The sequence below is a fragment of the Tenrec ecaudatus genome, chromosome 2 (assembly GCF_050624435.1).
Source record: "Tenrec ecaudatus isolate mTenEca1 chromosome 2, mTenEca1.hap1, whole genome shotgun sequence".
NCBI classification, from domain to species: domain Eukaryota; kingdom Metazoa; phylum Chordata; class Mammalia; order Afrosoricida; family Tenrecidae; genus Tenrec; species Tenrec ecaudatus.
Window position 1 is genome coordinate 241,365,781 of NC_134531.1, and position 12,385 is coordinate 241,378,165.

At 35.8% G+C, this 12,385-nt stretch overlaps 1 protein-coding gene across 1 annotated transcript in view; it reads left to right on the forward strand.

The window, feature by feature from the left end:
* The window catches only part of TMPRSS15 (transmembrane serine protease 15), a 186,809-nt gene that overhangs the window by 107,935 nt on the left and 66,489 nt on the right, over positions 1 to 12,385 (forward strand). The window contains exon 17 of the mRNA XM_075542932.1: positions 10,691 to 10,801. Within this exon, the coding sequence (XP_075399047.1) occupies positions 10,691 to 10,801 (111 nt within the window). The remainder of the gene's footprint in view (positions 1 to 10,690; positions 10,802 to 12,385) is intronic.

Consider the following 12,385-nt stretch of genomic DNA (forward strand, 5'->3'; position numbering starts at 1 on the left):
AAAGTAGACATGTTGTTGTCAGGCGGCATTGAGTCCATTCCAACTCACAGCTATCCTATGTGCAACACATCAAAACACCACCCAGCGCTGTGGCATCCCTACAAGCAAGTGCCTTCTGTTGGAGCCCACTGTTGATGCCACTGGGATAATCCATCTCATTGAGGGCTAGTCTCTCTTTCCCTGCCTCTCTGCAATTTCAAGCATGACTTTCTTCGCCACGGACTGATCTCTCTTGTCAACATGTCAAAAGTGCATGAGAGGAATCTCACTATCCTTGGCTTTAAGCAGCACTCTGGATATGTTTTTTCTTGAATGGTGGGAGTAGGGCAATTAAATTGGGGTACCTATGATGTTTATGATCTGACCAAAATGGGTGGTTACTCTTGCTCAACTGTGGTGTCACTGCCATTTTACTTGTTAAAAGAGAGGATCAATTAAAAAGAGGAAGATCATCGCAAGCTGGATTGACCCAGTGAATGGAATGTATAATAGGCTAACACAGGACAACAGCTGTGAAGCTGAGGCAATGTTTCGTTCATCTTGCCTCTACAGAGCATTCTGACTGTACTTCCACTGAGTCATTCGTTTGTTCTTTTATCAGCCCAAGAACTATAGTTCAAACACATCAATTTTTCATCAGTCTTCCTTATTCAATGTCCAAACTTTACAATACAAGACTATTAAAAATACCCTAGGTTGAATCAGGCACAATTTTCCTCAAAGTAACACCGCTGCTTTTCAACACTATAAAGAGGTTTGGGGTTGCACATTTACGGGATCATTTGTGTCATTTTCTCTTGAGTGCTGCTTCCATAATCATTGCTTGTGGATCCTAGCAAGACAAAATCCTAGACAACTTCAAACTTTTCTTCATTTAACACGTTTCCTATTAGTTTAGTTGTGCGGGTTTGGTTTTGTTTGTACATTGCGTTCTAAGCCATCCTGAAGGCTATAATCTTTGATCTTTAACATCAAGTATTACAAGTCTTTTTCACTTTCAACATCAAGGTTATGTCATCTTATCACATAGATTGTTAAAAAGCCTACCCCCCCAAAAAAAGCCACATCCTTCATTTTATATTCTAGCTTCTCTGATGATTTTCTCAAGATGTAGATTGAATAATTATAGTGAGAAGATATAATACTGATGTATCACTTTTCTGATTTTATACCATGCAATATTCCTTTGTTCTGTTTGTACAACTTCATCTTGATTCTTGTACAATTTCTGCATGTATTTCTCAGTATTCTCAAGGCTATCCATTGTTTTTTATGACACACACAGTTGAATACTTTGACATAGTTAATGGAACACAAGTAATCATCTTTCTGATATTCTCTGCTTTCAGCTGAGACCCATTAGACATCAGCATTGATATCTCTCCTTCTATATCCTCTTTGGAATCAGACCTGAACTTCGGGCAGCTCCCTGCCAATGCCCTGCTGCAACTATTGTTGGATGATCTTCAGCAAAATTTTACATACAGATGATATAAATTGTATTGTTACATAATTTGAGCATGCTGTTGGTTTAACTTTCTTTGGAGCCTTTGTTTTAGTTAATGCTTAGAGGGAAGCTTGAACTTCTTCCTTCAGTAGCATTGATCTTGCTCATATGACACCTCTTGAAATGGAGGAACATGGACTAGTAATTTTAGCTACAGTGATTTTGTGTATCCTTTCTTTCTTCCTCTGATCCTGCTTACATCATTCAATATTTGACCATAGGATCTTTCAATAAAGCACCTCAAGGCTTGAATTCCTCTTGAGTTCTTTCAGTTTAAGATATGTGGAGCAAGTTGTTTCTTTTTTGTTTTCTAATTCTAGGTTTTTCACATTTCATTATAAGATTTAACTTGGTTTTGTAGAGAAAGCTTAGTAATTTTCTGTTCAATTTTTTATTTTTATCATTTCTTCTATTTGTCTTAAATGCGCTATGATTAAGAACCTCTTCTGACATCTATATTGAACTTTTCTTTATTTTCTGTCTTTTCAATAATCATTTGCATTTTTCACAAATGGTGACCTTAATGTCATCCCTCAGCTCATCAGCTATTCAGCCATTAGTACTCAATGAGTCAAATCTATTCTTGATATATATATTCCAAAAGGTTCTGTGATATTTATTTATATTTAGGTGATATGCTGGTTCTTGTCAACTTGTTTTAATTTTCTTCAACTTCAATCTGAACTTACACATGAGCAATTGAAAGTCTGTTCCACTGTCACCTCTGTGGCCTGGTTTTAGCTATTGATATTGAACTTCTCCATCATCTCTTCCCACAGACATAGTCGATTTTATTTCTGTGTATCCCATGGGGAGAAGACTATATGTATTTATTTTTCTGTATTGTTAAAGAATGGCATTTGTGAGAAAGATGTTCAACATGTAATATTCTATCATGCAGCTTCACATTCATTTCTATCGTCAAAACACTATTTTCCACTACTGTTTCTTCCTTTCAGTTTCCAACTTTTGCATTCCAATCGCCAATAATTACTATCGCATCTTGATTGCTTGTTTGATCCATTTCAAACGGAAGACATTGTTAAAATTCTTCAATTCTGTATCACAAACAATAGTGATGCTATGTAAATTAAATAATACTTGAGTTGATTACATTTCCTTGTATGTTGGTAGAAATTACACTATCACCCAGTCTTGTACTTCAAGATAGCTCTTGAACTGTCCATTTAATAATAAAAATCATGCAACATAATGAAAGTCATCTTGATTCAAAATGGCTGATTCAAAATGTCTTGTACCAGTCCAATTCAGTTCATCAACACCTAGAAGATCAATTTTCTCAAATTCTTAGTCTTTATATTCTAAGTTGTAATTACTAATTGATATTTTCAACTTGTTTTTCTCAATGTGAGCCCTCAAAATCTCTAATCCTCCAGGCATCACTCTACATGACTCATTATGTTCAATTTTTCTTTTGTAAAGGCAGCTCTTCCTCAGTCACATTTTGAGTGTCTTCTAACCAGAGGGCCTCCTATTCTGGCAGAATATCTGGAAACCTTGTGTTTCCATTCATTATGTTTTCAGTCATGGTATCCATAGAGTTTTCAGTGGCTAATTCACTTCTTCTTCTTCATTGTCTATTCTGAGTCCAGAAGCTCTGCTAAAACCTGTTAGCATTGAGTGACCTTCGTGGTATTTGAAATATGAGTGAAATAGCTTCCAGCATCACAGAAACACACGAGCACCACAATTGACAGACAGGTTGTGAAAAAATTAACACAGGAAGGATAAAAATATGAAAGTAATATATAGAGTCATGTACCAAATATAATTAGTCAAAGTTTAGATTATGTTTAAAAATAGTCATGAGATAGCACAAAATAAATAACCAAAGGTACTAAAATATAATGTTCAAGCTTCATTGAAAGTATTGGAGTAAGGCTGTAGAGTTGATAAAATACTGAGATGTTTCTACAAATAAGGATAACACAGGAAATACACATGTAAATCATTTTCTGGAGACTTTTAAAGAATAATGATAGCAGTACATTGACAGAGAACTATCAGAAATTCTATTCAATCTGAATGCTGGGAAATGACTCAAGAAGCTGAAGTAAATGAGGAAAAAGGAATCATCCAAATTGGAAGAAGTCTCATTAACAAGTTGTGACAAGTTTGCTTCCTGTAAGGGAAGGAAGAGGACTTGCAGCATGATAGCTGAAGATCAAGGATTACAGGCTTTCCTTTGGATTGCTCCTCAAGAGAAGAAGACAAACACCCTCACAACTGGACATGTAAGTGACATAATTCTAAATGGAGAAAATATTGAAGTTGTCAAGGATTTTGTCTTACTTATCAATCAATTAATAGTGTACTTTCTATCAACATACAAGGACATTTAATCAACACATACAGCATCTCTATTATTTGTAATAAAAAAATTGAATGCTTTTACCAAGTGACTTACAAAGGATTTTACCAATTACTATATTGATCAATTTGTTTACTCCACAATCAATGCTTGTGGCAACATCAGTCAAGAAATTCAATGATGTATTTAATGGAATAAATATACTGGCAACGGACTTTTTTAGTGCTAAACATGAAAATGCACCTTGAAGAATAAGTACACCTCACCCAGAAATGATCATTTCAATTTCTTTATATTCAATTCAAAAACTATATGATGAACACAGAAGTGTGAAGGAGAATTTGAATCATGGTTTGCATGAAGAATATGGAATACACCATAGATTTCCAGAAAGGTTAACAAACTTTTCTTGAAAGAAGTATACTCAGAATGCTTCTTAGATGGCAGAATGGAAAGACTTTCCCTTGGATACTTTGGACACATGATTGGGAAGAACCAATCCCTGGTAAGAGACACCAAAGAAAGGAACTGCACAGTGGCTGCAACAATGGCTTCAAAAGTAGTAGGGGGAAAGGGTACTATACTGCACCCTGAAAGGCTCACCTCTGCCCCGTGACCCCTCTGTGTGGGAATGTCCAATTGTCTACAGATAGGATCTCCCCATTCACATTGGGTGTGATTTTGTTCTGTGTCTTGGATGCCTGATACCTGATCCCATTGACACCTAATCATCACATGCACACTGCTGCAGATAAGAGCCAGAAACACAGGGACTTCCGATAGATAAACCCCTCAGGACTAACAATGAGAGTAGGGATACCAGGAAGATTAGTGGAGGGGGAAAAAAGGTGGGAATCGATTGCAAGTATCCCACTATAACCCCCTCCCAGGGGGATGAATAATGGAAAAGTGGCTGAGGGGTGATGGAAGATGATGTAAGATTTGAAAATAATAATCTATAAGTTATCAAGGGTTCATGAGGAGGGTGGGTAGTGGAGTGAGGGGGAAGAAATAGAGACCTGCTATCAGGGGCTCAAGAGGGAAGTGAGTGCTTTGAGAAGGATGATGGCGGCATATGTGCAAATGTGCTCGACTGAATGAATGTATGGGTTGTGCTACGAGATGTAAGAGCCCCCAATAAAATAAGGGGGAAAAATAGTAAAGGTTTTAAGGATGGAGTAGGTAGGACTAGGAAACATTTTATTTTGTTGTACATTGGGTTGCCATATAGCAGAGCCAACTCTATCCCACGTAACAACACGAAAAACACAACAAACGAAAGAACATAAAAAACCTACCTGTGGAAAGAATAAAGAGAAAATGGTCTCCTCTGCAAACTGTGAAACAACATGAAAAACCTTGCCATCTGACTGGGTTTTATAGAAAATTAAGAAGTAAGATTCTACATTATTAATTTTTTCTGTAAAATTTTAATTCCAAATGGATTTTTCTTTTTGTTAATTCTTATGGAGAATAAACATTATTACTTTACAAACATTTCAAACATTAAGTTATCTTTATATCTCATTCATTTATAATAGTGTTCTCTGTTATAAATGGTATCTTCAAATATTTTCATGAAAAATGTTTCAGTGAAAATGCTTAACTATCAATGTCATCATACTTAGATGCAAGGGGATTAGAATTATGTTCACATATCTTCAAAGTCCTACCAAATCCAACACGCACATACCTTTTCTGTGGAAAAGACAACCTATCATATGTTTTCAATAATTTTGTTATGGAAAGAAATTTTCACAGAGTCATTGCATTTTTAAATAAATGGAGATCAATGGTAAAAACAAATGAAAGAAATTTTATGAAAAATTTAAAGCTCTGGACAGTAAGAGAGTAGATTTATTCAGAAAGCAAGATAACTGCAATCATTTTATGTCATTCTACTATGTGTAAGCATGCAATCCATCTTGAGACAAAATTTATGAAAGAGATTAGGTTTTTTTACATCCATATTCTAAGTTACTATGAGGAAAATAGAAAAAGAAATTGTGGAAAGGGGGGATTTCGATAAGTTTCTTCCATTAACAGCATTACAGTTTCTGGACTTTTCACTAGATTCTTATAATGAGCTGTAGCATCACAGCTAGGGAAAACATGGCAAACACTATCTATGCAAGATAAAATCCCTAAGAGCATAATATATTGCCCTAAACACACTACAGATGCTAGATTCATGGTCTAGGTTTTGTTTATAGCTGTATCTTATTTAACTAGATTCCTTTACTACTGCTATGCTATTTATGAAAAAAATATTTTCAAGAGAAAATATCCCTCATTGTTATTAGAACAGATATTCTATCCAGTGACCAATCCTGGATAGTGAATAGTCCAGGAATTTGGTTCCACATTCCTCCTTGCCATGGGACAAGTACCAATGAATACAAAATGAGTTGAGTGAATTGCCATCAGCAAAATCGTTTTCTAGCTAGATTCTTACACCAACAGACTGGAAAGCAATAACAGAAACAGAGTTGGCAGTAAACATAAACAACCTAGTAATGGAAAAAGATTGGGCTGTGGTATTTCCACATGTTAAACTAGAGTATATAAGATATAGATTTATTAAAACCACTCTCCTATAAATATCCCCTCACTCTTTCTGCTACTCAACATCTTAACTGAGAATTTAGCAGTGCTTAACGTGCAACTATGAAGCGACACCTGATTATTACATTTAAGAAGCTTAAAGTCTTCCCCAAATTTTGTGGCATATGCCTTAGAGATCAATTCCATTCCATTTAAAAGCAAGCATATGTTGAGTAAATGAGGCAGGGCTACTGGAGACTTCATTAACAAGAGAAGGGAAATTAAATTCTTAGCAGTATTTCTTTTTCATTCACTCACCATTGGCATAGAACTATCGAAAATAAGATTTTAGATGTCACGGAGAACTAAGCAGTTGCATTAAAGATTTTCTAATGAAACTAAACTAGTATATATTGCAATGAACTAGCATCCAATTTGTGTCTCTAAGGAAATTTTTGAAAGAACTTATTTCCACCTCTCCTCAGCATTAATAGTTTTTTTTTTGAGTTTAGCAATAATAGGTAGTTTTGCTCATTAGAATTTCTTCATCCAATGCATCTGGCCTACCAAAAGAGATGAATTTTTCTGGATCCATATGATATAGCTATTTGTCTGGTGTATAAAATTGAGTCATCATTTTCAACGTTTATAAATGCTTTCATTCAGAGTTATCTTGTTCCATTCTACTAGTCAGTACTTTTATAGTAAAATATAGTCTGATTATATTAATGAAAGTAAAATTAGCAATAAATTTAGCTAGAACTAAGTTAATGACATTGAGAGTTAACGTTTATATAATGATTTTAACCAGCTATGAAAACAGCACGTTAACTAAATATTCCATATTATTTAAGATAGAATATATGAACACATCCACATATATCGCTGTTTTTTAACCTCCTCTTTTCTAAGGGAAAAGAAATACAAGGAAGATGAAATATGCATATAAATCCATTAAAATAATATTGCTAGCCTGTAGGATATATAGTGTATGTTTTTGAAACAAATTGAAAATTACATCTACAAGGACTTTCCTAATAGTGCTAACTTTCGAGAGATTTTATCTGCTTCTCTAAAGCTATAAATGTTTGCTTGAAAACGGAAAAACAAAACATAACCATGTAGGTAAATATATATTCTGTCAAGGCTGCCTAAATTTGGAAGGAAACAAAATTTTTCAATGTTTAAAATAAATTACACAAACAGCTTCAATTATCTTGGTATGAAATCCAAAGTGAAGGAATAGTGAAGCTCACTTCTGTTGTCTAGTAATCTGGAGAGCAGGTTATCATTTCAATAACATGGAATTAAGAGCATTCTTTTAAAATATTGGTGGAAAAGCTGATTTATAAACGTTACTATTAAGAATATTACTTATTGAACGTTCATCATATGTAGTTTAGCATATTTTTAAAATGTATTTAATTTCCTTGCTCTCATCACACACCTAAGATATAAATACAGTTGGCTCTTGAGCAGCAAGTGGTCCACTTATGGGTGGATTGCTCAAGTGTTACAAATATAACTTCAATGTCATGGATGTTAATCATCTCAGCAGGAACTCACTATCAACTGTAAACTGTATTTGGATTTATAACTGCACCGGAAGTCAGCACCACCAGCACCCACCTTGTTCAAGGATCAGCCGTAGTGTTTTTTCCTGTATCATAGTCAAGGAAACAGAGGCTCAGAGAAGGTATGTCTCAAGGTTGCAAAACTAGAAAAGGGCTATATTGTTCATCAAATCATGGTCATCTGATTTGAGAACTGCCTTACCTCCAGAATTTTACATCTTCTTCAAATCATTGGTTACCGTTATCCAATTATCTTAAATTTTAAATGGATTGTTAAAAAGATACGTTTAGAAACTAAGAGAGCCCTGTGTCATAGTAACTAAGTATTGCGCTATTAATCAGAAGATTTGTAGTTCAACCTAACAGTCACTCTGAGAGAGGACGATGCAGCACTTTGCGCCCTTTAAGATTACAGACTTAGAAACACCACGAGGCAGTACAGTGCTGTCATGTAGGCTTGTTTGGTATCATTTGTTAGGTTTTTAATCAACTTAAAAACATCAGGTTTGGAGATTTTGTGTGTGATTCAAAATTTCTCCTCTAGGCTACTTTTAAAACTCACTTACTAGGAATCATACTAATTGTCAAAGCATATCATTCACTTAACATGAATCAATTATGTTTCATATAGGACAAATAACTATTGATTCCTTATTTTGTGCAAGGCATTTTGCCAAAAATAAGGAAACAGAATATTGTGAAAATTTTGCTTTCCCTAATATATTTGTTTGGGTAAATGGCTAGACTTAATGAAGATGTTCACAGTATACACCACCTACATTATTTCAAAGCTCTCTGCTTATCCCTAGGGAATTCAAACAGATTTATCTTCTCACAGTTACTTCAAGTACTAAGAGATACATTTCAGTATTAAAATATAAGTAAAGCATAACACCAAAACTTTAATATCACTATATTTAAATTGCTTTTGTGAACCTTGGCCTACTAATAGTTAAAATTGGCTTAGACTACCATTTTCTTTCCCATTGTCGTCTCATGTTTGCAATGTTAAAATAGAAGAAGCAGGAAAAATCTGCCACCACTGTGGTTTTCTTTGGCATGTTACTGTCCCCTCTTCAAATGCTTGCTTTTTAATGTATTTTTCATGCTTTTTAAATAGAAATGTAACTTGCCCTTTTGGGATGAAATTGAATGAAATGAAATGGGGGCGCAATTAAAAGAATGGAACAGAATGAGTTCATTTTAATTGAGTTGCACAGAACATGCATACACACACACACAAGTTCCATGCGTGTGATCGATCCAGTTAATTGTGATGCTGGAGACAAATATTGAAAGTACCATGAGCTGTAGAAGGACATCACCAGAGGGTTATTTCCTGTGTCGATATCACATATGTCTTGTGGGCTTCTGCTGCTACCCATAGCCTTCTGTAAACCAGAGTCTCCCAATTTAGGTTCTGATGCTATTCCCTCCTTCAGCTTTGGATTATAGAATTTATGATCCTTGGGTCATAAATATCGGTGTGCTTCTTGCATATGGATTTAATTGACATCTCATGTAGAAGTTTGCTTTAAGACCGCCGACACTGTTCTATCTGAGAGCTGGACACCGTCTAATTCCCTCACCACACTTTTCTATAGTGCCCGTGTCTTCTTCATTCACTTCCTTTGGGCAGATACTGAGCAAGGCTATGGTATAAGAACTAATTATTCTTCAATTGGAGCTAGAATTAAGTGGTAGCCAAAATTCATTCATGGATCTAAGTGAGTTTTGTTGTTGTTTAATTTGGCTTTGGCTCTCCTTAGAGATCTTGTTAATTTATGGTAGAGCGTCTTATCAATCATCTTCCTGGACCGTGAAGATCTTCCATTAATATTGCCATTGATCAGCCCCTAGTACTAATTTTTACAACACTGATGGGTGAGGGATATTGTACCAGTGTGGGCTAACTCCAATAGCAATAACGGAATTATTCACTTGAATGGAAAACATCCTTTCATGGCTGGATTCTACTTACACACACACAAAAATGGGAGCTGGTTGTCAGGAAAAAATTACAACAATATTCACTGACAATGTCAGTTACCAGTCTTCTGGAATAATGTATGTCTTAATATAACAAGTAGAGCACTGGTGTGGTCACTTTGTGCACATTCATAGAACACAGAGAGAAAACTAACATTCACGGATATCGTATAGTTTGCAAAGGCGGACAATGTGTAATTATTTGTGTGAAAATGAAATACATTTTGTCCATTTAGTTAAACTTTGAGATAATTATTTCCAACTGATTTTTGTCTTGCCATGGTTGGCAACTTTCAGTTACCTTCATAGTAATGATTTGGAAGTGTCATTGACCTGGCAAATCTAAAAGACCTCTCCTAAAGCTAAGATTATATAACACTTCAATTATTATTGCTTCAATGATACGGTTATTTGGATTTGTTGAGTGACACTGTCAGAGATTTTTGTGGGTAGGGGGTCTGAAGCCTTTGGCAATCCCTTGGAACTTATTTCATGATCTTCTGCAAAAGAAGTACCTGAAGTTCGATGCATATTCTCCTCAAGCTTTAATTCTATCTTTGATGATACTCTGTCTGACGCATGCTGAGTCACTAAGTGAGTACATTACCTTGTTCAATCTGAAAGCTACATCTTCCATGTGCTGTAGCAAATAACTGTTAGTAAATGGAGTAGAAATAGGATGGGTAGCCCAGAGTATTCTATTTTTAATGCCCTTTCCCTATACATCAATGTTTTCCTCCACAGAACCCTGCAAGGACGATGATTTCCAATGTGAAACTGGAGAGTGTGTTCCACTGGTGCATCTTTGCGACAGTCATCCACACTGTCAGGATGGCTCAGATGAAGCGCATTGCGGTATGTCTTGTTTTGTTTAGAAAAACAAATTTTTTGTCTCTTTACCATATGTGTTTGGATTCTACAAATGTGAAAGGAAGAAAACAAATATGTGTTTTGGGGGGAGTTTTGTTTGCTTTTTTGGCCACGTGTTTTGCTTTTGTTTGTATTTTGTTGTGACTGAAAATGTAACAGCAGCACATACATCAATTCAGCAGTTCCCACGTGTGCGATTCAGTCATATTGATTGCATTCTTTGAACTGTGCATGCTTCTCAGCCCCCTCTTCTGAGCTGTTCCTTCTCTGTCAACATGCACTCAGTGCCCCTAAATAATCTTTAGGTCGTGGTTTTCCTTTTGATTCCATATAAATGGTTCTCAAAAAAATCATAAGCTCAAGGCAAAACTTTAGTCCAAGTGGATTACTGTTTGATTTTAGGGAGACTTCAGAAAATATTTTTGTTTTAATATTTAAAGACATTCCCAGAACAGTAGTCTCTGAGTTTCATCCACCTCCTATAGCTTCAGTTCATTCATGTTTTAATGTTGTTGAGTATAAATATCTCCCAATTGTTTCTGAACCTTTATCACTACTACAGCATCATAGTGGTTTCTGCTTGATTTTAGGGAAACTTCAGAAAATATTTTTGGTTTAATATTTAAAGACATTCCCAGAACAGTAGTCTCTGAGTTTCATCCACCTCCTATAGCTTCAATTCATTCATAGCTTAATGTTGTTGAGTATAAATAACTCCCAATTGTTTCTGAGCCTTTATCACTACTACAGCAGCATAGTGGTTTAAGAACTGGATTGCTGATTGCAAGGTCAGCCCTTCAAAGCTACCAGCTGCTTCATAAGAGACAGAGGAGACGTTCTGTTCTTGCAAAAGATCTATGGTCTCAGAAAGCCTAGGTAGCCATTCTACTTGGTGCTGTACGGTCCATCTGAACTGTGAGCCAGAACCGACAGTGGTTACATTTTGATTTGGTTCCCACTCTGATTAGGAGAAAGGATAACTCGTCGGCTTCCATTTTCTTTGTTGTTGATTTGTATAAATGTGCCCAGATTTAATAACTGTATTATCATTATCAATTTGGGAGAGAGGCTATCTTTCTCCTGTGGACTGTCTAGTGGGTTGGAAATGCTCACCCAGTTTGTGGGCAGCAGCCCAGTGTGTAGCTATGCTACCAGGGCTCCAAGATAGGACAACGCTCACTCAACTAGAGAAGGAAAAAGCCATGCGGAGAGAAGGGTTCAGAGCATGCCCTCTATGGACACATTGATTACTGTAATCTGGGCATGACAGAGACACCTGCATGCTTGTTTTTTAATGGAATGCATTCTGAACGTATTCAGTTCTTTAGTATCTACTATTCCTTCTGTCATGTTCAGATTTCAGCCTATCCATCATTCAGAGTCCAGGGGTCCTCAAACTTTTTAAACAGGGGGCCAGTTCACTGTCCCTCAAACCTGTTGGAAGGCTGGACTATAGTTTAAAAAAAACTATGAATGAATTCCTAAGCACACTGCACATATCTTACTTTGAAGTATAAAAAAAACAACAAATGGAGCAAAACCACCCGGCGGGCCGGATAAATGTCCTCG